The sequence below is a fragment of the Podarcis muralis genome, chromosome 3, assembly GCF_964188315.1.
Source record: "Podarcis muralis chromosome 3, rPodMur119.hap1.1, whole genome shotgun sequence".
Taxonomy (NCBI): Eukaryota; Metazoa; Chordata; class Lepidosauria; order Squamata; family Lacertidae; genus Podarcis; species Podarcis muralis.
The window spans coordinates 43,891,168-43,917,043 of NC_135657.1; the positions used below are offsets into that span (position 1 = coordinate 43,891,168).

Genomic DNA, 25,876 nt, shown 5'->3' on the forward strand with positions numbered 1-25,876 from the left:
TGTCACCATGCTGTCTTGTTCCACAAAAAAACGGAACCACCATATTTTAACCAAATTATATTTTATCCAAATTATATTTTGGATTTCGTTTTTCCATTCAAGCCTGCCACCCCCCAGGATGCACTTGACCTAGAGTTTCCCACAATTTGTCAGGGAAGGACACATTAAATTTTGATTAAAGTCAGTGGATTCTAAAAGTAATTGCATTTTAAATCACTTTCTCTAGCACCAAGATGGAAACTAGTAGCAAAAACATAAATATAACATCAATCAATTTTATGGGGGCAAAACTTGAATGAAATGTCATTATGGTTTCACTCAGACTGAAGACAGATTTTGCCTCTAATGCTCAAATCAACTTTAAATAAGAACCACTTGGAATGCATTCAGTGGAAATGACTTTTTTACGGTCTGGTCACTGATGAAATCAATGGTTTTAAATTAGCTTAACTATGACTGGATTCTTCCCCTTTAAGATCCAATTTAAATATATGCAGCTGTATAAACAAACAGTGCTTTAAAAGGGTTTCTTCTGCATTTTTAAAACAGTAATTCAAATGTAAAGGTAAAGGTAAAGGTACCCCTGCCCGTACGGGCCAGTCTTGCCAGACTCTAGGGTTGTGCGCCCATCTCACTCAAGAGGCCGGGGGCCAGCGCTGTCCGGAGACACTTCCGGGTCACGTGGCCAGCGTGACATCGCTGCTCTGGCGAGCCAGAGCCGCACACGGAAACGCCGTTTACCTTCCCGCTAGTAAGCGGTCCCTATTTATCTACTTGCACCCGGGGGTGCTTTCGAACTGCTAGGTTGGCAGGCGCTGGGACCGAGCAGCGGGAGCGCACCCCGCCGCGGGGATTCGAACCGCCGACCTTGCGATCGGCAAGCCCTAGGTGCTGAGGCTTTTACCCACAGCGCCACCCGTGTCCCCCTAATTCAAATGTAGACGCACCTTAAATTTTAAAATGCCTCTTTTGTTTTATATTATTGAATGCATAGTAACATGTGGCACATTCTAGACAAAACACTGTTCCCAGGATCACTTGTGAAAATGCTATAGCACAGTGTAGCCAACAAGCTGCTCTCTAGACCAGGCATAGGCAAACTCGGCCCTCCAGATGTTTTGGGACTACAACTCCCATCAACCCTAGCTAACAGGACCAGTGGTCAGGGATGAAGGGAGTTGTAGTCCCAAAACATCTGGAGGGCCGAGTTTGCCTATGCCTGCTCTAGACACTGCACTACAACTCCCATCAGCTCCAGCCAACTTGATCAATAATCAGGGATGATGGGAGTTGTAGGCCAATAACAGGAGGGCACCATGTTGCCAGCTCCACCATAGAATAGCAACTCTATTTGTGTCTATCAATAAGACAGATTTCAATGAGATGTGCAGTGTAAACATACATATAACTACAGTACTCAGAGGTAAGCCACATTCTGTTCAATGGAACTTACTCTCAGGTAAGTGTGTATAGCAGGGGTTGTCAACCGGGTCCCTACCGCCCACTAGTGGGCGTTTCAGGATTCTAGGTGGGCGGCAGGGGTTCTATAGCACAAGCTGAATCCTCCTTCTGTTGAGCACTGGTGGGTGGTAAGGAAATTTTACCAACAAGAAAGATGCATTAATGGGTGGGTAGGTATAAAAAGGCTGACTTTTGCAGCCTTACTCCTTAGCAAGTGCCCTATGATCCGTGCTTTAGAGTTCTGATTTACCGTAGCTTTTTTAGAAAGTAGGTATTTTGTGCAATGCATTTTTCTATTCTAGTGTTACAGATTTGGAGTGCCAGAGTTTATTAGTGAAGAGTAGAAATCAAGAAATGGTAGTGTTGAGATAATATTTGGTACACTGAAAGGAAAATACAAGCTGCAGCAGTTCTCCTGGGTGTATGTAGCCTATGCTCACTAGCCAGACTAGACTAGCTGAATGTAGCTCATTATGAAACAATAAGCAGAGGTCACCTCAAAAGGAATCCCCCAGCTCTTGGTAAAACAGAAGTTGCCAAGGTGGCCGGGAGGGGTGTGAGGTGACAGGAAGGAGCTTCAGGTTTTGGCAGGGTTTTCTAGGAAGAAGAAAGGAAGTCAGGTCAGCACTCCAAGTGGGGACTGGAGGGCCAGAACCATCTTGGCTGCTGGCTAGGAAGGCGGCAGCCCAGAGACTTGGGAATATGGCCGGCTGCTCTGGACTCCAGCTGGCAGAAGCAGGGAAAGTCACCCTTGAGATGACAATGCTGTAAGATCTGCAACTCCCTCCACGTACGCTCAGGTTGTATATATATATGAATAAGCCGTATTATATCTCAAAGTCACTACAGTCTGTGCTGTGTCTCGATTCTCAAACACTACCCAGGGTAAGTGTTTGGAATCGCCTGGAAGCTTGTGCACTGCTCAAAAGAGATTGAGGGTTGGCGTAACAATAGGAAGTCTAAAGCTCTAATCTTGGCCCTACTAATCTGCATTGTAAAACTTTTCTGGGTCTCGCACCCGATGGCCATGTATACACAATTTTCTAAGCTTCAGGATTTTATGAACAGAATTCCATTATGAGTTTAGAGAATTTGGTCTTACACAATGCTTTTCCATGGAAGGCATGATAGTTTGCCATAAATTATTTGGCAATGGATAAATAATATAGCAGTTTGAGCTCATTACGTGGTATCTGACGGGCACACTATTCCTTTGCCATTCAGAAGAGAAAGTTGCCATTTCATAGGTAAGTCTCAAAGCTCCTACAGAGAGAGACAGGAACAAACACTTTCACCTTGATCTTTTTCCTCGTCCTGTGGGCATGAGCTGCAGCAATTATGCAAGTGACAAGTTTAAACATGAGTAACTTTGACACAGTTTGCTGCAAGCGGGCTGGGGAGTCAGCGTCACCATGTGCATGTAACAATGTACACACACGCATGGCTGCGTGAGGTCAGGCACAATGAGCAGCTGAGAAATGCCAGCACATTTGCTCGGGACTTATGGAGGTGACCAGCGACAAACCGCTTGGGGGGAAGGCTTTTATTTATAGAGAACAGCGCTATTCTAAGTTCTGACAAATTAGAGAACTTGCCTGGGCAAAGTAACAAATGACCCATGTAGACCGCCATGTGAGTGCTGGTTTTTGAAACGGAAAACTATGAATCCATGCATAGTTTGGTACTGTTGACACTGTATCAAAGTAAGTGCACCTCGTGTGAGATTCCACATGCTTTTGCATGTGATCCCACTGATCTTACTCATGCTTTGTTTCATCTATGGAGAACACATGAGTGTGAGCAAGGTGCTAACTAAGCCCAGTGGAAGAGCTCATCCTGCCCAGGAATTATTTGCTTTCCCCTGTACCTGGAAATGCTTGAAAAAGACGGAGATGTGTATTTAAGAGAGATGTAATTAGCTCTAATGCTGTAAAGAATATGAAGGACATCTGATCCTGGAGACTGACATCTTGAACAGTGATCAGAGCTCAAGTCGCATTAATCTCAGTGGGATGAGATACTATCAGAACTATTGAATATTATTATTCGGCATTACATGAAAATTGTCTGGCTTTCACCAGTGTTTTGACTGTGGATTTTACAGCCTTTCTGATAGCACTGTAGTCCACTTACACAATTCAAGAAGTCTATGGAGACCTTAATGCAAGTAAAAATGAAAATTACAGGCTAGCTGAACAATTATGACACTGAAAGCTATTCCTGGAGAGTACAGGTTTCCTATCTGGGTTACTTTTCTCACAGAATGTTTCTCCCATTCAGTTGGCTCTCGGCTACGTAGGGAATGGATGGAATTCTGGCTGTGCTACTGTATTGTTCGGATTTGAAGGAGCCATTTTAAATAATCAGAGGGTGTAATTCTTTGTATGTTTTCTCAGTAAGTCCCATTTTGTGTAAGACTCCAAGGGCCCCAGAAAAAAACAGACAAGGACAGTGCTCAGGGCAGATCATGGTTTCATTAAAATGACTTTAGTCAAAAGTGAGGCCTCCTAGACTCTTTCATAGCTTTCTAATAGCAAGACAGCTTCCCTGGTTGGGGAAGAGAGAGGGGAGAGACTGAGGCACTATACACTTAAAGCAAAGTCCCCTAGGACAAGGGATGGATTGTTAAACTACTCTGAAAGTTCTAACTCTGTGAAGGGAATAGGGGTCTCCTGAAAACTCAGCAGCCTTAACAAACTACAGTTCCAGGATTCTTTTGAGGAAGCCATGGCTGTTAAAATGGTAGGATACGGCTTTCAATGTATAGTGCAGATGGGGTCTGAGTCCTGGGTTTGAACTGCTCCAGATTCTAGTATGTTACACAACTGGAAAACATGGAGTGGATCACTGTTCAGTGGAGCCTCTGTGTCTAGTATTACAGTCTGAATATCACATGGCTCCATTCAGAATTCTATTTTGCTGGTTTTAATTTGTTAATATATGGAAATGGCTTTAATATTTAGTCAAGTAGTAGCAGAAAGGGGCTGCCAGTATTAGGGGAAGGAGCCCAAATCTCATTTTGTTTCTTCAGTTGGCAAACGTAAAAATAGACGCCACTTGGCGTCCTGAGACCTCCAACCATAATGAATTTCTTAAGAGTTGCTAGGAGTCTCTCTGTAAAGAGAGGGAGGCAGGGTTGTTGCTGCTACTGATTATATATATTTTTTGTATCTTATGATTTATGTGGAAATTAATCAATTTAGTTTTGTATTTTTGATGCTTAATTTGTTCAGGTATTCCCCTCCCCCATGCTGAAAGCTGCCTTGAGCATGGCTTTAAATGGGAAGGTGGCATACAAATAAAATGATGTATGTATGTAAAAGTCTTGCCCTCTGGATTATATGTAAAAATCAAGGAGATAGTTAAATACATGCTTAAAGTTGACATCCTATACACTGTAGGTCAGGCATAGGCAAACTCGGCCCTTCAGATGTTTTGGGACTACAACTCCCTTCATCCCTGACCACTGGTCCTGTTAGCTAGGGATGATGGGAGTTGTAGTCCCAAAACAGCTAGAGGGCCGAGTTTGCCCATGCCTGCTGTAGGTCTTGTTCCTTGAGTTCAATAGGAAAAAAATGGTGGGTCGCGTTGCCCCATTTTCATGCAACATGACAAAGGTTGTTCCCTGCTGCTACTTTGAACAAAACCAATATGTAAAAACAAAAATGTACGTTTTCACCACTTGACCCATTTCAGTCCATTTTCTTTTCTAGGCCGAAGTGCCAGATGTAGATAGGAAATAGTCTAGAATTTGTTCAAACAGTGAATTTTGCTGTGATTGTTCTTACAGTTCACACCCTATTTATTGCGACTGAGTCTCCATTATAAAATGTACGTCAGTCTTCCATCCAGAGAGCAATGGGGTGGGGGGTGGAGAAGAATGGCTATATTCAGTAAGCCTTTATCAAAGATTTGTATTCACAGATAGGCCCCACAGCTTTCTATTTAAACCCACAGCACTCTGCTGCTTGCTCTCGACAAAGAACCTCTCCGTGAGTAGAAGCAGCCTGCTGAGCCCAGTGCACTATGGGAAACATCTGTCTAATTTGCAATGTCATTTCAATGGATAGCGTTGGACAATGTGAACAAAGGCCACTTGGCTGGAATCCGGCTAAACCAGAAGAAACCGAGTGAAGCTGAGTATTTAAAAATAAATTGTGGATATGGCTTACAAAAGTCAGACTTTTGCAACATTACAACTATACTGTCTAGAATAGTAACATTTATAACATGACACCCTGAAAGTATTTATGATGTTTACGAATGGAAGTGATTATGTTTTTATATTTGTTGGAAGCTGCCCAGAGTGGCTAGGGCAATCCAGTCAGATGGGTGGGGTACAAATAAAATATAATAATAATAATAATCTATTTTTCTGATTGGATGCGGGTGGCGCTGTGGGTAAAACCTCAGTGCCTAGGACTTGCTGATCGTAAGGTCAGCGGTTCGAATCCCCGCGGCGGGGTGAGCTCCCGTCGTTCGGTCCCAGCTCCTGCCCACCTAGCAGTTCGAAAGCACCCCTAAGTGCAAGTAGATAAATAGGTACCGCTTTATAGCGGGAAGGTAAACGGCGTTTCCGTGTGCTGCACTGGTGCTGGCTCGCCAGCTGCAGCTTTGTCACGCTGGCCACGTGACCCGGAAGTGTCTTCGGACGGCGCCAGCTCCCGGCCTCTTCAACGAGATGAGCGTGCAACCCTAGAGTCGGACATGACTGGCCTGGACGGGCAGGGGTACCTTTACCTTATTTTTCTGATTACCGTATTTTTCGCTCTATAAGACGCACCAGACCATAAGATGCACCTAGCTTTTGGAGGAGGAAAACAAGAAAAAAAAATATTCTGAATCTCAGAAGCCAGAACAACAAGAGGGATCACTGTGCAGCGAAAGCAGCGATCCCTCTTGCTGTTCTGGCTTCTGGGATAGCTGTGCAGCCTGCATTCGCTCCATAAGACGCACACACATTTCCCCTTAGTTTTTAGGAGGGAAAAAGTGAGTCTTATAGAGCAAAAAATACGGCAGGTTACTAAGTGGGTATGGGAATGTTGTGGAGACAGTTTTATCTTGATTTAAGCAAAGGATCTGAAAAAGTTCTGCACTGTATCTTGGTTAGAAAAAGAGCACTTATCAATAGTTCATTGTCAAATTTTGGGAGGTTTCAAGTGGGATCCTTCAGGGCTGGGACTGATGCTCTTTGACATGTTCATCAATGACTTGGATGAAGAAGCTGATAGAATCTTTATCAGATTTGTGAAGGTTACAAAAGTGTGAGGAAACCTAACACTCAAAAGGCAAGAATAGAATTCAAAATGATCTTGATAGAAAACTGAGCTGGACACCCCCCCCCCCCGCAATGCCGTTCAACAACGACAAACGCAAAGTTCTGCATTTCGGACAATAAAAAAAATGCACAGGTATCAGACTTCGCAATAAGGAAAGTAATGAGAAAATGCACTGCGTAGAATGAGAACTTGCTTTGATGCAACATCAACAAACCTTCCTGCAAACAACTCAGAATACTCATTAAATAGCCAACATTGTCTAATCTCCCTGCAAAAAAATCAGGATGACTGCCCAGTATATAGATTCTCTGGAAGCACCCTTGGAAACGTAATGTGGAATTGTTGCACTTTGTTCACTGATATGGGGCAGCCACATGATGTCATCATCAAATGGTTGTCTTTCTGGGTTTTCCCTGAGTTGCTTCCATCTGTTTTTAGACCACAGATAATCTGGGCCAGTCTCATTTTGAGCTGGGAAGACACATAAGCTTGGCTTCCTCTCTGTGTCAAGTTCAAAAGCATGGCTTTGCTCCAACCCCCCCCCCCCCAAAAAAAACCTAATAGGGGAGCATGATCAGCTGGAGTTTTAATGCTGTGAGCCCTACCATCTTATACTCAGCTTGTGTAAATGTGTAACTAAACCATACATCACAACGACACCACCATCTCAGGTAATCTTCAAAACCTCTCACCACTCAGGAGAGACGGATGCGGATAACAGAATGTACTGACATTTCAGGGGCTGAGTCCGTTCACCACGCCTCTTCATTTCTGGATGTGAGCTCTTTGAATTGTGGCCAACCTCACATTTCCTCAGGTTTGTTCAATTACACACTTTTAATTGATTTAATTACTCCCCCCGCCCCCGCCCCCGTTTTATCAGCTTTATCAGGCCAAATTAATTCGCAGCCATAATCTGACAAGGAATGCTGCTGTTCTTCACCCTCAGGAGAGCAGAGTCACAGCAGGTAGTGAATGGAACGTAAGTAGGGAAGCAGATACTGGAACTCAATTCCCCACTCTGGTGTTGCGCTTGCATCATCAACACTAAGTCTTCTTAATTCCCTCTAATAGTTTCCAGAAGGCTTTTGTTTTGCCTTGATACAAACAAAGAATACAGTGGACTCTGGCTGGGCTTGCCAAGAGCTCATTCATGCAATGGTAGGCTGATGAGAAAACAGAAAATACCCTTTTGATACTATAGGGATATAGTAAGATGTATCTCCTTGCTACACCTGGCAGGTACATTGCTATATTTTTATTATTAATTTATTATGATTTATATTATATTATATTATATTATATTATATTATATTATATTATATTATATTATATTATATTATATTATATTATATTATAACATTGCTCTGACTCTCTCACTTTCCAGCTTGCAGCTTTCCTCCTACCTGGTGCATTTTTTAAAGAAAAATACTTCATGGTAATCACCATGAAGTACCGTATTTTTCGCTTTATAGGATGCACTTTTCCCCCTCCAAAAATGAAGGGGAAATCAGAAAGCTATCAGCAAGCCTGGGGAGCCCTGCGGGAGTTCCCTCAGGGCTCCCTAGGCTGCGGATAGCAGCCTACCGCCCGGCGCGCGGGGCACCCTGAAGCAGAGCGTCCCGCCCGCCAGGCAGACATCCGCAGCGTGGGGAGCCCTGCGGGAGTTCCCTCAGGGCTCCCTAGGCTGCGGATAGCAGCCTGCTGCACTGTGCGCGGGGCGCGCTGAAGCAGAGCGCCCTGCGCTTCGGGCAGACATCGGCCAGCCCCACAAGCTCTGGGGACAGCGGGGAGGCGGAGCGCCACCATACCGCTGTTCCCCAACCTGGTTTGGTTTCCCAGACCTGGTTTTGGGGGGGGGGAATAAAGGGGGAAAAATTCCTTTATTTCCCCCCCAAAAAACTAGGTGCGTCCTATGGGACGGAGCGTCCTATGGGACGAAAAATACGGTAGTTACAGTAAGTGCTACACTTAACATTGGGGGGAAAGGGTGCCAGTACTGTGTACCCTTGAGCAAACTCAGAAAAAAGCATTGCTCCTGGAAGGATAACAACAGGGAGATTTAAAGAAGGAAATATTGGAAACTCAAGGCAGTAGAAACATAAGAGGATTAGTGCCCCACTGAACTTGAAGCATGGGAAGCCCCAACAAAAATTTATAATTTGGCAGAATATTTGGACTATATGATATGTATTTGTATAATTTGGAATACTTAATGTGATTTGATTGGATTGTTAAAATGGAAAATTTAATAAAAATTATTATTTAAAAAAGCATTGCTCCTACCTCACATCACTCCAGTTCTCGGCTCTCAGACTTTGTCTTTCTAACTACCCATCAGCTGGGGGAGGGGCCTCCACCTTTTCGCCGTCTCGCAAAGATCCACTTCCCTTGTTCCCCTTAATGGCCCATCACCCAGGCTATCACCTCACCGGGAAGCTATTCCAAGAATTAGAAGTGGGGCTCAGGCACTAGAAGGGTCTTGACATACAGCCTACTCCCCCCCAAACACACACCACTATAAACTTATATTCCAGTACTATTTTTAAGTGTTATATTCCAGTACAAGTATCAAGAGTGAAAAATATATGTGCAAAACTCAGAAAGGATCAAGATTGCACTGATTGTTCTTTGTTTGTTTGTTTACTTTTTCTCTGAAGTCTCCAGAGAAATTCAAACTCATGGCTAGGTCATACCAGACTCTAGACTGCATTAAATCCCTTTGGGACTAAAGAAAGAGGAAAGAAAGTATTGGAGTTACCATGATGTTAATGCAGATTCTTTTTAGAAATGCCGGATAAATAAACAATTTCACTATTTGCAAATGGATATATGCTAACAAGATTTTCTATAGTATCCCTTTCTTCATGCAGCCATTTCCCATATGTTTATATCCTGCTTCCCTGGGCTTTTCCAATATATTCAACATTTTGATTGGGGGAAAGGGATTAAAATAGAGACAGGGGAAACAGTGAAAAGAGTAGTTTTGGACTAATGTACTGTACAGCTGACTACCTCCTATATTCAGTGCTTTTTTTCCTGGGGGGGACACAGGGGCACACATACCCCTAAACATTTTGTGAATCTAAGTTTGGCCTTATTGAGGGGCAGTATTTCAATACGAGTAGGAAAATGAGAGTACCCCTGACCATTTTCTGAAGAAAAAAGCACTGCCTATATCTATATGAACTAGAAGGCGGAAGATACCTCAAAGGAAAAATTGTGGATTGTCTCATCCATATATATATATATATATATATATATATATATATATATATATATATGCAGGTTTTGGTGTCCTCGGGTGTCTTCCCGTGTAAAAGATGGGGTGTCTAGGCGACGTTTCGACGAGGTCTCACTCGTCATCTTCAGGCTGGTGCTTTCGGCTTCTTGTTACTGGAACAGAGCAGGATCTCAGTGTTTGAGTTCCTATAAATACTGTTGAGGAGGTGTGGTGTATAGCCTCCAATGTTCTGGGCAGAGAGGAAGTTCCCAGGCTAGTGTGCCTTTTCTTCTTTTGTTCCTTAATTACTTGAGGGATATCTTGAGTGATTTCTTGAGTGATATCCTGAGTACCATCCTTATATCAAGGGCACTACAGATAAAATTAGCAAAATCCTCCATAAACACAATATCAAAACAGCCTTTTGCACCAACCAAAAAATAGCCAATATCCTCAGAAACCCCAAGGATAAAATCCAGTTGGAAAACCAAGGGGTCTATGAAATACCCTGCAAAGTCTGCCCAGCCACGTACATTGGACAAACAAACAGACGAATAAATGCACGTATTGCAGAACACAAGAATGCCGTCAAAAAAGAAGAAAAAACTTCCTCTCTTTTCCAACACATGAAAGAAACAGGACACGAAATTAATTTTGCAGATTCCAAATTGCTCTTTAACATGGAACATCACCACAAGAGAATAATCATGGAAGCCATCGAGATAGAGAAACACCCTCACAACATGAACAAGCGTGACGACACATCCCGCTTGCCAGACATCTGGAAATTAGCCCTCCCCACAAAAACTGACACCAGAGCCAGAGGCACACAGAACGCCATCACCAATCAACCACACCAGACCCAAACCCAGACCCTCTCCACAGATAAATTACAGACACCATCCAGTAGCCAAACCATGGTGGCACCTCCGGATGCTGCACCCCCCTGCAATCCCTACACAGATCTGGCTGGCACAGGCCACAAAACCACAGCTCGCCCCTATACACGAAGCCAAGCCAGAGCACAACTAAGTGCAGTACAGCCATCTTCTCAGAAAAACTCTTCACAAAGTTCAAGAGGTCAAGACACAAAGGCCTTAGCAACTAATCCACACCTAATGACCCACCTAAGTGGTACTCAGGATATCACTCAAGAAATCACTCAAGATATCCCTCAAGTAATTAAGGAACAAAAGAAGAAAAGGCACACTAGCCTGGGAACTTCCTCTCTGCCCAGAACATTGGAGGCTATACACCACACCTCCTCAACAGTATTTATAGGAACTCAAACACTGAGATCCTGCTCTGTTCCAGTAACAAGAAGCCGAAAGCACCAGCCTGAAGATGACGAGTGAGACCTCGTCGAAACGTCGCCTAGACACCCCATCTTTTACACGGGAAGACACCCGAGGACACCAAAACCTGCATTCCTGTACCCGTGAAAATCTACGAAAGCATATATATATATATATATATATATATATATATATATATATATATAAATTTTTTACTGACTGATGAGAGGAGAAAGCAGCAGCTTCTCTCAGTAAGACAAAGTGAAAAAGTAGTTTACCTTTGCAGTCGAAAGGCTAATAATGTGCTGGTCCTTTTCATTGGTGACAATCTCTGTTATGCTAAATAAATGTCCCATCAGCTTCCCCACTGGCTTCGTATTGATGTTAGGATGCCACAAACGAAGAATTTTATCATCTCCTGGAGAAAGGAATGGACCAGTGAGCCTGTTACCTGGGCTGCACAACAACTCAATACTGGTAGAGTTATTAATATACTGTGGCATCATCATCATCATCATCATCATCACAGACTGGTACATGATATGAGATTATTATTATTACCATATTATTTAGCAGTTTGTGGGGGGCAGGGCAGTGCTTACACTTGTATGGTTATTATTTTTTCTATGCATCTCAAACCAACATGTTGCCATTTTAAGATGTAACCTCCATTTTGGAGGGTGGGAAAGCTCTTTGTCTGTCTGTGTTTGTTTGAGCTATTAGCCTGTCAGAAGCAAATTTGTGGGATTTGTATTACTTTCTTCTGTAGCTGCATGTAATACTGTGTTGATATTGCAAGTACCACATGGGAATTCTTAGCTAACTGGTCTAATGGGAGGGAGGGGAGAATTCTGTTTCCTCTCTATGTCCTTATTCCTGCTGAGATAACTGTATATTAAGCACCTTTGTAGTAGGTGTTACGTGTCTGACCAGCACAGTCACAGATTGTGCAGTGCCACTCGGGGTGGTTTTCTTCTAAATATTATGTAGAGTTAGTTGTTGGCCTCCGTTGCTCTTGAGGGACAATGGAAGAGTCCACCATTGAGGGTTAAGTCAAACTGTTGGAGAGTTACAGTGCCAGCTGCCGAGACTGATACAGGAGAGACATATCTTATGGCAGCTGGGGCAAATGAAGGCATCCGGTTTTGCTGTTACGGATGCACCATAACAATTCTTCTCTCTGGGCTACTCCCAGAAGTCATTCCTCCTGTGGCCATTGATGTGGATACACAACCTGACTGTCTCCAGGCACTGTGGTCATCTGCAAGGAATTTCCACGGCAAGCTTGGTGTTGCAAGTCTTCATTTCACATTTGTAGACATCTTTATAGCAGAGTTGGTCTGCCAACAGGCATGGTGCCTCAAGCCAACTCCCCGTAAAGCACATCCTTGGGGATCCTGCCATCTGCCACTCTGTGTACGTGACCAAGCCAGCATAGACGTCTCTGAGACATAAGTGCGAACATACTGGGAATGTGAGCTTGGAAGAGCACATCTTTGTTTGAGACTCTGTCCTACCATGTGCTGCCCAAAATCTTCCTGATGCAGCACACACGGAAGGCATTGAGACGTTGCTCCTGGCGGGTAGTGAGTTGTTGCCTATGATTCATTTCCATAAAGCAACATGCTCAGCACACAAGCCTGGTAGATCTTCATCTTGGGAGTTGTTAGCATCACATTCCTCCATACCCTTTTGGAAAGATGAGCCATTGCCTTCGCTATCTTGCCAATATGCTTGTACAGCTCAGTGTCAATGGAAGTTGCTGGTTATGCTACAGCCCAGTTAGACAAAAATGTCTACCACCTCAAGAGTGTGGTCACCCATGCTGATGTGTGGAGTGCTGGCAATATCCTGAGCCAAGATGTTGGTCTTCATCAGGCTGATGGTGAGGCCAAACTCCAAGCAGGCTTGGGCAAAGTGGTTGATGAGTCTCTGTAGAGCTTCCTCAGAGTGCGCTGTGAAGGCTGCGTCATCTGCAAACAACATCTCTTGGATGAGAATCCACTGCACGTTTGTCTTGGCGTGGAGACATGCCAGGTGGAACAGACCCCTGTCGCTCCTTGAACGGAAGCACACACCATCTTCAGTCAAACTGAAGGCATATGAGAGCAATAGAGAGAAGAATATCCCAAAGAGACCCACTGAAATTAGGGCTAGGATGCATTAATTTCAGTGTGCCTTCTCTGAGTAAAACTTAGTTGACTACCACCCTGTGGCACTGGAGTCTCTATTCATCACGTTTCATGCAGCTCTGGTGATCCTTCTCCCATGCATATGATTCCTTTGAACTTAACAAGAGCCAGTGTGGTGTAGTGGTTAAGAGCAGTAGACTTGTATTCTGGTGAACCGGGTTCGCATCTCTGCTCCTCCACATGCAGCAGCTGGGTGACCTTGGGCTAGTCACACTTCTCTGAAGTCTCTCAGCCCCACTCACCTCACAGAGTGCTTGTTGTGTGGAAGGAAGGGAAAGGAGAATGTTAGCCACTTTGAGACTCCTTCGGGTAGTGATAAAGTGGGATACCATATCCAAACTCCTCTTCTTCTTCCTCCCATCTCTTTTAGGGGGAGCAACAGCTACCCTGATAGTGACTGCAGAGGTTTTAAGGAACCATGCTCTGTTCCTGACATCTTATCACAGTGTCAGCCTGTTCTGACTAGGACTGATTGATCCTCTGTTGAAAAAAATAGGCACATCTAGAAAGCAGGTAACCAAAGAATGTATAAATTGCTCAAACTAATACTTTGTGACTAGCTATTTTAGACGGGGGTGGCTGGTTTACTGAAATGTTTCAGTAACACAATTTTAAAATGATTTATTTGGCACCTGGATAGGCTCTGGCTACAGCATGTTTGCTGTTAGCCTTTACAGCAAAGTGCTGTGCTTCATTTCCCAGCCATGTGTTTGGGAAGCCAATTACAATACATGTACTTGAAAAGGAAAACCTGCTGTCAGTCTTTACAGATGCACACCTTGCATTTTAAAGAAAAAATCAAGAAAGTCTAGCATAATGCTAGTTTTTCTAAACCATTCATCTTCTTCTACCATTACTGTTCCTAGGGTAAGGAAGCAGCCACCATGTTTTGATGAATAACCTGAGAAACGCTTATACCAGCCTTTCTCAACCTGGTGCCCTCCAGAGGTTTTTGGGACTCCAACTCCCATCAGCCCCAGCTAGCATGGCCAATAGTCAGAGATGATGGTGGCTGTAGTTCAAAGCATGGGGAAGGCACAAAGTTAAAAAGGTTGTTTTGTATCACTATTATGTCTCCGTGACTAGGCATAAGACTGCACTCAACTTCCATTGAAACTTCTTTGAGTTCCAAGAATAAAGCTCTGTTCTTTCTTATGCATCTTTCATCTCAAATGTCAGCCCAGCAGGCAGGCAGTAGGGATGATTTTTTTGGTGGTGTTGATGATGACACATGGAAGCAGCTGTCCCTCAAACAGAGAACAGTGTGACGATCAGGTGTGGGTAGGTGTGAATGGGAAAAATCATAAGCAATTACATAGTTCCCTGTATTTGTCAAAAAACAGCATGTGCTATAGAACTGGCTCAGAGAAAGTGTTAGGCAGACTTTGGGCAGCATAACAATGTATAAAAAGGATTTGAAGGCAGCTAGACATCTGCAGCATTCATTAAATTTATGACTTCTAAGAATTATGTTGACATGAATGATGAGCAATAAAAGAATACACTCTCTGTTCAACCTTCTTCCAATACTTCTGAGCAAAATGATGAAAAGACAGTTTTATCAGCAAAGGTTTACTAAGTTATAACTCAGTTTTTCAAATGATTTAAAACAACATTATTCCACTGACAGGCAAGACTTGACAGCACTTTATTAGAACTGTACGGCAACAGCCATGGACAGCCTAGCAATTAATACTAAGTATAAATTGCTTTTAGTCCCAAGTATTAGTATTTAGGAGCAGCTGACTCATTTCTTAAATAAGTTCTTGTTTTAGTTGCACGATCAATGCATTCAGCAAATGTTTGTGTAATTTAGTAAAAAATATTGCTAGGATGTCAATTTTTATTTTACAGGGAATAAAATGTTGAATACTTCAGCCACACTCTCTGCTAATCAATAAGAGGATATCAGTAACCTAACTATATTTAGCATCAGACATTTTTATTTTTCTCTGCTGATTGAGTTTCCCAGAGTAGTGCTATAGCTGGACCCATATGTGCTCAGTTTTAGACATACCGTATTGGCCTGAACATAAGCCTCACTTTTCCCCTAAATTCCGACCATGAAAAGTTAAAAGTGTGGCTTATATTTGCGACCTTACAGTATGCAACCAGGAGCAAACAGTGCCCTGCACATGGTCCTCCATCCTCTCCCCCAAGGCCAGGAAGGGAGACAGCGAGGAAGGGGAAAGGCCACTGGCAATGCAGCGTGCCCCCCCCCCCCATATGCAGCCTGGAATGGAGTGGCTTATATTCGGGTATTTTTTCTTTTTTCTCCCCCCTCCCTCCAATTTTAAAGGTGCAGCTTATATTCAGGTGAGTCTTATATTCAGGCCAATATGGTATTTATTGTCAATTATTCCACATGCTCACTACTGTTCAACAAACAACACTGCTGATCTGAACAACTGGAGGCTCATTGTGATGTTGAATACTAACCTAGCAAACCCTAGGCGTTCCATCTGCAATTTGGGATGGTTATTTCACTTTCTCTATAACAAACCTGTGTCATCCCAGGCATGAAACATGGCAAACAACTAGGAGAAACACCAACAGTCTGAAATGATACTATATAGGAAGACTATGTCTACCGTCTGCTTCTCCTTCACATTAAAATATGGCAGGATTGCCTTGATTGCCTTCATCCAGAGACTGATGTAAATTGCAGCCAGTACATAGTTGTCAGGATGCAGCACAGGGAGATAGGAAGTAGCCTTATACCAAATGAGGCATTGGTCAGGCAACGCGAGAACAGGCCTTTTCTGTGGTGGCTCCGCACTTGTGGAATGCTCTCCCCAAGGAGGCTCACCAAGTGCCTTTGTTGCCTGTCTTTAGGAGCCAGGCAAAAAAATTCCTCTTCTCCCAGGCCTTTGGCTGCTTAAGCAATCTGTGGCCTTTTAACCTGTGAGAGGTATTGTTTTTGTTTGTTGTTATAGTATGCATTTTTGTGTTTTTATGTTGTGGAACACTCTGATCTTTGGATGAGGGAATTATAGAAATAATAATAATAATAATTTATGTTTTGTAGGCAGCAGCAATAACATTGCAATTATTTAGCAACTGAGAAATTTTGGAAACGATCACCAAGACTTATTTAGTAGACTGAAGGCATTTTTACCTACCCCCAGTAACAACAATATTGGCTTTTCCACAGTATGTGAAAGCGTTAACTCCCCTTGGTACTGAGAACTCCCTAACAGGTCTGCAATGACAAGAAAACATTTGATTAAATAAGGCTATAAAGTCTTATGCAAGGGTGGTAGCCTGTTCTCTCTTCCAAAATGGAAGGAGTAATGAGTAACATTAGCCAAAGTAGTACATAATTGTCCAGTTTTTTGTTCCCGAAACATCACCAAGGAGCCCTCGGAGCCAGGATCAGATCTGGTTCTGCCTGGTGAGTCCTCAACCCCTCAGGGAGGAAAGGACCCACCCCTCCCCATCACAAAGTCCCTTCAGTAATAAAAATTGTAAATTCCGTCTGCTATCCCTGGGCTCGCCACCAAGGCTGGAAGCTTAGACATCCTTCCACACCTAACCCTTTCTCACAGTTCTTTCTCTTATGGCTCTCACTCTGTCTCCTTGTTTTATCTCTATAACCCCATATAAATAAGTATTCTGCTCTGGTGGCTTCGCTGGGGCAGAAGCTCTGCCCTTTTTTGCTCCTTTATTTCTCCCTCATTCAATAATAATAATAAGTTGGAAGGCCCACAGCTCAGTGGTACAATCCCCAGCACCTCCAGGTACGGCTGGGAGAGAAGCCTGCCTGCAACCCTGGAGAGCCACGGCCAATTGGGGCAGACAGTACTGCGTTAGATCAACCAATGGCTTTGTCACGGTCCGGCTTACGGGCAGTCGAAGTCCCGGTTGAGGATGTTGGGACTGGGGGCAAGACGGCGGGGTGGGAGCAGCAATAGGAGCTAGGAAGCCAGGAGTCAGGAAGCCAAGGGTCTGAGGGTCAGAGAGCTGGGAGTCCAGAAGCCAAGGGTCCGAGGGTCAGGCAGCAAGGAGTCAAGAAGCCAAACGCAGCAAGGCAGGAAGCGTGTTACTGTGGCAAAAAGCCAAAGGGAAATGCTGACCTTATATCCCTTCCCGGCTCTTGCCACCAGGTGCTGTGAGTTACCAATCGGCTTCACCTGTGCAGCTGCGCCTTACCTCTTCAGAACAAACTTAGGAAAGCCCCAGTTCTGCAAAGCCCTACCAGTCACAGTGCCTGGCTCCTGCATGCACTCCTGACAGGCTTGTCTTGGTATTAGGCAACTTCCTATAGTCCTATGTAGTGGGAGCAAACCCTTTTTTGTATTTGACTCTACATTGTGTGTGTGTGTGTATAAACTTTATAATGTTATGGTATTCATTGTGTGTTTGAATGATATTGGGGGGGGGGTGATAGTTAATGCTGATGTTTGCTTTTTTCTGAGAATTACCTATTTGTTTATACTTTATAGCATGTACTATATCTTCTTTAGTATTATAAAAAGACAAAAATCTTCAAATGACTGTTGAGATTGTAAACATGACATTTCATTAAAAAATTAAAAAATTGTCCAGTAGCACCTTGGAGACCAACTAAGTTTGTTCTGGGTATAAACTTTTGTGAAGTGTGCATGCACACAAAAAGTTATACCCAGAACAAACTTAGTTGGTCTCTAAAGTGCTACTGGACATTTTTAAATTTTTTAAATTTATTTCGACTGCATCAGACCAACACGGCTACCTACCTGAATGAAATTTCATGTCACTTCTAAGGTGTACAAGAAAGAAACCAATATTTCAGACCAACAGTGCATCCTAATTTGCAAAATAGTTGTATGAAAGATCACTTTGGTAGGCTTTAGATAACAAATTTTGATTTCATTAAAAAAAACCCACAGCTCATATAACTCACAATTCCTTTAAAGTTTTCAATTTGACTTAACCCATACGTGTGACTATCTGTATGAAAATAATATATAGTACTATAAGGACTTACGTGTTGTCTTCAAGTCTTCTCAGGTCATCCAAAACCAAAGAATGAACACTGTCCAAAGAGCAGGATCCAAAACAATTCAAGGCCGGAAAGTATTTGACTTTCACAACCCAGTCCTCATGTAGCTTGCGTCTAATGCTGGGCGTGATAAAACAAAATACTAATTCAAATATCTACATATATAAGAAACTGAGCTCAAATGGAATATAAATTATAATCTCTATACCAAGTAAATAATTTGAAACGGGATTCTTCATGGTTTGCTCTAACCGTAGCCTACTGATGTCAAGGAAAACCTGGCCCATTGTTCTATACCAGGTATCCCCAAACTCAGCCCTCCAGCTGTTTTGAGACTACAGCTCCCATCATCCCTAGCTAACAGGACAAGTGGTCAGGGATGATGGAGGACCAAATTTGGGGATGCCTGTTCTATACAATATTTATGTTCTCTTTGTGTCAAGAAGTGTGGAAACTTCCCATCATGGGCTCTATTTAAAAACAATAACTTTCAGTCTCAAGAATTGTCAAAGTATCTGGACTTACCTTTTGAATTTCCTAGAATCGATAACCATAATTTGTGCTTTCTTTTTAGCTTTAGATTGCTTTAGGCCGAAGTCATCGCTGGTCATGGTATACATATTTACGTATCCCCCATCATCCCCCAGTAAGATGTCATCCTTCACTAGTAGTTCTGCTGGTCGCTGAACAGCACAAACACAAATAATGCAATGTTCCACGGGTTTGATGATAAAACAATTGTCCTATGAAATAAAGCAGATTGTCAATTAGATGTTTTGGCATTTATTCTATTAATCCACCAAGAAGTATTCTTGCCTTAAAGATGCTATTCAGAAAATTATGTGAGAAGATAGTTCGAAAGTCCTGGCTGCAACCTGTGAGATATATATACTAACTTGTCAAATATGCCTAAGTAAGCAACTGACATTCCTTAATTAACTCTTCATAGTTATTTTTGCAGCATTCCTGAAGGTCTTGCATTAATTCTATAAGTTATGCACTGGTTTAGTAGACCAATGGAAATCAAAATTATCCCTTTGTCCCCCCCCCCCTCCTTTCCAGTATCTACTCCTATCATTTCTGTTTTTGCTTTATTTTGTTTATATGCAGCCACACTTCCACATTCGTTTCTCTGGTACTGTTGAAGACTGCATAGGCTTTGCTACAGTTAACACGGTATCATCTGCGTAGAGCTTTTTTTTTTTTTTTTGCTGTTTTATTTATCTGTATCCCTTTAATCTCTTGATTCTCCTTTATCTCAGCAGCTAGTGGCTCAATAGCGGAAACAAATAATAAAGGGGACAGAGGATGTGCTTGCCTTGTCCCTCGAAATAAATATACTTGATAATACGCCATTCACAAAAAAGTCTGCTTTACGATCAGTACAAATAGTTTGTAGCCCCGAGTTATACCTATGCCATAGAGAAATAGGTTTAATATTGACCCCCCCCCCATTAAAAAACCTGAGAACTGTAGTTCTATAAGGGGGACACTAGGGACCTGTCAGGAGAATTCTCAGCAATATCAACAAACTATGATTTCCAGAATGCTTTGGGAGAAACTATGGTAACTATGGCTGCTGCCGCTCTGCTGTGAGTTTGTGGGGAGGACCGCTCCCCCTGCAAGCCCATTCTCCACCTTGGGCCTGGGGACGGGCTCCATACTCACCTCCGCAACTTATGGGGCTCCAGGGAGGCCTCGGGTGTGTGGGGTGGGGTGGGTGTTTAGTTGGGTGTGGGAATTTGTTTAATTTAATTATGTTGTGTTTGTAACTTTGTTTTTTGTTTTTATAGTTTTATTGTTCTGTTAGTTTGTTTTTTGTATACGCTTTAATTTGATTTTAAGGGGAGGGGTCAGGGCTGCCTGGGAGTGGGTCCCAGCAAACAAAATGGCCGGGGCAGGTTCCCCGGGGGGCGGGGGGGATGCACTCGGACAACCGATCTCAGTGATCATGGGTAGGAGGAGGAGTTACGCTAAGACCAGACCATGTCATTACCGAGGAAGCAGGCTTAGTCGTTGTCTGAGGACTATCCCTGCCTCCAGGTCTGGTCCTGACCGGAAGGATACTGGAATCAACAAGGGAAACCCACATGACCTGAAAGTGTTGCTGTGCAATGCCAGGTCAATGATGAATAAAACCACTGCCATCCACGACCTGATTGTGGATGGAGGATTTGACCTGGCATGTGTGACAGAGACCTGGTTGGATGAAGCAGATGGGCCCGTCCTTGCCGCTGCTTGTCCACCAGGTTTCTCTTACGCACAGCAACCCAGGCCTTGTGGGCGGGGAGGGGGGGTTGCAGTGATTTTTAGGAAGTCATTAGTTTGCACCAGGCGTCCTATTGGAAAGACCCAGTTCTCTGAGTGCATGTTCTGGAAGTTGGGCAATAGGAGCAGTACAGGATTCCTATTGGTGTACCGACCTCCCCGCTGCACCAATGATTCCCTGCCTGAGCTGCTTCAGGTCGTGGCGGATGTCCTCCTGGAGACACCTAGTTTGGTTATCCTAGGGGATTTTAACATCCATGCCGACACGACCTTACAAGGGGCCGCTCGGGACTTTGTGGAAAGCATGGCCTCCATGGGGCTGTCCCTGAATAAGTCTGGCCCAACTCATAGCCACGGGCATGCCTTAGACCTGGTGTTTACCTCTATGGATGTTGGTGATCTGACACTAAGTTAAAGCGAAACCAAAGAAGTGCCATGGTCAGATCACTTCCTGGTGCAACTGGACTTCTCCGCGACCCTTCCCCTCTGCAGGGAGGTGGGACCGATTCAGATGGTCCGCCCCCGCCACTTAATGGATCCAAATGGTTTCCAGAGAGTGGTAGGGGATGTTTTATCCCATGTTGATGGCCTTTCAGCTAATTCCCTGGTGGCCCGCTGGAATGTGGAGTTAACCAGGGCTATTGACTGTTTGGCTCCAAAGCGCCCTCTCCAATTGCATGGAGCCCGGACAGCCCCGTGGTTTTCCACGGATCTGAGGGCAATGAAACAATCGTTGAGACGGCTAGAGCGCCGGTGGCGGATAACCCATTCTGAATCTGACCCATTCTGAATCTGACGGGTTAGAGCTCAATGTCGAGCCTACCAAGTGGCGATAGCGACGGCGAAGAAGACTTTCTTCACCGCCTCTATTGCATATGTGGAAAACAGCAGCAGGAGACTCTTTCAGGTGGTTCGCAATTTAGCGGAACAACCTGCGACATCGGGGCCCAGTATGGGCCACATGATCTCCTGCAATGACTTTGCAAAGTTTTTTGCAGATAAAGTCGCTCAGATTCGAGAAGAGGTAGACTCCACCGTGGGAGCAGGGCCGGGGTGGGAAAGTGCTAGAGTCCTGTCTAGTCAAGTTGTGTGGGATCAATTCCAATCTGTTACCCCCCAAGGATGTGGACAGGCTGCTTGGACGAGTGAAACCAACCACTTGTTTCCTTGATCCTTGCCCATCCAGGCTTTTAAAAGCTAGCCGGGAAGGACTGGGCGATGGGCTTCGTGGGGTGGTGAATGCTTCCCTCCGTGAGGGAGCCTTCCCAGACCCGCTTCTTAAAAAACCATCTTTAGATGCGGCCACGATAGCCAACTATTGCCCAGTCTCAAATCTTCCATTCTTGGGCAAGGTGATTGAGCGAGTGGTTGCTGAACAACTCCAGGCACGCCTGGAAGAAGCGGACCATTTGGATCCCTTCCAGTCGGGATTCAGGCCTCATCATGGGACTGAAGCTGCCTTGGTCGCACTGGTTGATGATCTCCGGCGGGCTAGGGACAAAGGTGAGAGCTGTTTCCTAGTTCTGCTGGATCTCTCAGCGGCGTTTGATACCATCGACCATAACATCCTTCTGGACCGTCTTGAGGGGCTGGGAGCTGGGGGCACTGTTATACAGTGGTTCCGCTCCTTCCTCCTGGGCCGTGTTCAGAAAGTGGTGGGGGGGGGGATGAGTGTTCAGACCCCTGGGCCCTCACTTGTGGGGTGCCTCAGGGTTCTGTCCTCTCCCCCATGCTTTTCAACATCTACATGAAGCCGCTGGGAGAGATCATCAGGGGATTTGGGCTGGGTGTTCATCAGTATGCGGATGATACCCAGCTCTACCTCTCTTTCAAATCAAAACCAGTGAAGGCGGTGAAGGTCCTGTGTGAGTGCCTGGAGTCGGTTGGAGGTTGGATGGCGGCTAACAGATTGAGGTTGAATCCTGACAAGACAGAAGTACTGTTTTTGGGGGACAGGAGGCGGGCAGGTGTGGAGGATTCCCGGTGTGATGGCCTGGGATTCCGAGTCTGAGAGCGATCCGGAGGAATCCCAGCCGGCACAGGAGTCCCCGCCTCCAGGGCCGGCTGAACTGGGGCAAGGCCTAGATGCTGAGGAAACTCAAGAGCAGGCACCAGGTGAAACCATTCTGGCCCCAGAGGTGCAGAGGCTTAGGGCAGAGAGGCGAAGGGAACTGGTGTCTCCCAGGAGGAGTGCTCGCCTTAAGGCCAAGAGAGGCGGGGCTTCTGGGGGCCGGGACTGCCCCCGGCCTTAGAAGAGGATAAAGGTCAGGCAGCCCGGTCCCAGGTTGCGGGAGCAACGTCGTTGTGGAGTATCTGCTTTACCCAGTCCTTGATCTGCACTCCCGGTGTGCCTGTTCCTCGCCCGGCTTCCTGTTTCTGACTCTCCAGTGTTCCTGTTCCTCGCCTGGCGACCTGCTTCTGCCTTACCAGCGTTCCTGTTACCCCGCCCGGCTCCCTGTCTCGGACCTCGCATCTCTTCCAGTGATCGTCTACCCTGCTAGAGACTCTGGACTGATCTTGGGCTACGGTAATAGTACCTTATCCCCCCTGGGACCAGCACACCCTGGTCCTGAATGGGGTAACTGTGCCCTGAAGGACCAGGTGTGCAGCCTGGGAGTCATTTTGGACTCACAGCTGTCCATGGAGGCACAGGTCAAATCTGTGTCCAGGGCAGCTGTTTACCAGCTCCATCTGGTACGCAGGCTGAGACCCTATCTGCCTGCGGACTGCCTCGCCAGAGTGGTGCATGCTCTGGTTATCTCCCGCTTGGATTACTGCAATGTGCTCTACATGGGGCTACCTTTGAAGGTGACCCGGAAACTACAACTAATCCAGAACGCGGCAGCTAGACTGGTGACTGGGAGTGGCCGCAGAGACCACATAACACCGGTCTTGAAAGACCTACATTGGCTCCCAGTACGTTTCCGAGCACAATTCAAAGTGTTGGTGCTGACCTTTAAAGCCCTAAACGGCCTTGGTCCAGTATATCTGAAGGAGCGTCTCCACCCCCATCGTTCTACCCGGACACTGAGGTCCAGCACCGAGGGCCTTCTGGAGGTTCCCTCACTGCGAGAAGCCAAGTTACAGGGAACCAGGCAGAGGGCCTTCTCGGTAGTGGCGCCTTCCCTGTGGAACACCCTCGCACCAGATGTCAAAGAGAACAACAACTACCAGGCTTTTAGAAGACATCTGAAGGCAGCCCTTTTTCGGGAAGCTTTTAATGTTTGATGTATGGTAGTATTTTAATATTCTTTTGGAAGCCGCCCAGAGTGGCTGGGGAAGCCCAGCCAGATGGGCGGGGTATAAATAATAAGTTATTATTATTATTATTATTATTATTATTATTACTACTACTATCCAGATACAGTGGTACCTCGGGTTAAGTACTTAATTCGTTCCAGCGGTCCGTACTTAACCTGAAACTGTTCTTAACCTGAAGCACCACTTTAGCTAATGGGGCCTCCTGCTGCCGCTGTGCCGCCGGAGCACAATTTCTGTTCTCATCCTGAAGCAAAGTTCTTAAACTGAAGCACTATTTCTGGGTTAGTGGAGTCTATAACCTGAAGCGTATGTAACCTGAAGTGTATGTAACCCGAGGTACCACTGTAAAAGAATGTGTGTGTGTGTGTGTGTGTGTGTATGAGAGAGAGAGAGAGAGAGAGAGAGAGGGAGAGAGAGAAAGAGAGAAGTGAAGTGCTGTAGCACAGTGGTAGAGCAGAGGCTTTGGGTACCTGTCTGTGACCAACAGAAGCTGTGACCAACAGAAGCTGGGCCATTTAAAACAGTGAAATGGTAAGGAAGAATTATCCTCACCCCCCAGTGCTGTAGTCCCAATCTAGTCCCCTGCTGCTACTTTTAACAATAACACCCCCCCAAAGTTACCAGACTGTCCAATCACAGATTTCCCATGTCAAGTCTATTTTTGTCCTAATTGGACAGAGAAGCTACAGCTCTCTTGCCCAGGCTTATATCCCTTCATGATCTGATAGGATATTTGCTGCATGTAGGAACTGAATCCAGCCTCCAGTCTCTATACAGCTGCTTACTAGCTATAATGCTTCAGTATGAGATATGCTAACAAGAATGTAGAATAGTTCAGTTAAACTGTAGCACAATACAAAAAAAAAATTCTTTGGATTTTTGTTTTGTCCCCCTACCTCAGAAACACATATGCACATACACACACTTGCATGACTCAGTGTCTTACCATGGCAGTGCCCTGTGTTTTATAATCCCAGATGATGATGGTTCTTTCCGTCACAGCAACAACACGCTTGAGCTGACTCAGGTAATCACACCCTGTGATCCAGGAGGTGTCCTGATTAAAGAGAAATGTTGGCAGAATCAACCTCTTTGCTAGTTTGCAAAGAAATAACCTTTATCTTTAATTGATGTCTGAAAGTCTCCTTAGGAAAGATTTACAGAAAGAAGAAGAATTCAAGGAATATTTATAGTCAAAGTATCAACTACAGTTGTAAAAGTTGAGTTTTATTCCAGTGGAATAAAGATGTGGAAGTATTTTAATAATTTATAATATAACTTTCATAATCGATTACATGCGCATCCTAGCTTTTCAATATCCCTAGAATCAAGCTGAAATTGAAACGTTGACTGTTTCAGACATTTTGTAGTTGCTTGCATCCGATTATGATGGAAACCATTTAACATTTCTGCGCTTCAACACAGCTATAAATTAATTTCATATTGTGTGTTGGGTGCTACACAAAGATATATTGCCCTGTGCTCTGCTATTTGTATAGAGCAATCTGAAATGCTAATGGATTCTAAATTAAATTTAAGAGGCTATAGCTGTCAAAATTATTGCAGAACCTCAAGTTCTGTTTACAGCCTGTGATGATTATGAACCAGATCTAACCATGTTAAAAGAGAATCAGTTGCAATGGCAGAATTATATAATTTGTGTCCAAATGAGTACAGCAAGGAACCGGCAGGCCTGCTATGGGAAAAATGTTTATAATAAGAACATAGTTCAAGTAATATGATCACCTGGGGAATGCAGTCAGAAGAGAAAATTATATTGCCCCATAATCAAGAGCAGGGAAGAGAAGTTATCCTAATGAATTGATTTATTACTCACTGTTGTGCCAGCAGCAGCTGTTGGACATTAAATACAATAATCTCTAACTAGCAAGCTCAACTCTCTTCAAACAACC

General features: G+C 44.5%; 1 protein-coding gene across 1 annotated transcript in view; it reads right to left on the reverse strand.

The window, feature by feature from the left end:
• Positions 1–25,876, reverse strand: part of WDR64 (WD repeat domain 64) — a 71,111-nt gene that overhangs the window by 29,450 nt on the left and 15,785 nt on the right. The window contains exons 6-10 of the mRNA XM_028724115.2: positions 24,910–25,020; positions 18,960–19,177; positions 18,420–18,554; positions 16,573–16,652; positions 11,537–11,676 (exon numbers count right to left, since the gene is read on the reverse strand). Coding sequence (XP_028579948.2) covers positions 11,537–11,676; positions 16,573–16,652; positions 18,420–18,554; positions 18,960–19,177; positions 24,910–25,020 — 684 coding nt within the window. The remainder of the gene's footprint in view (positions 1–11,536; positions 11,677–16,572; positions 16,653–18,419; positions 18,555–18,959; positions 19,178–24,909; positions 25,021–25,876) is intronic.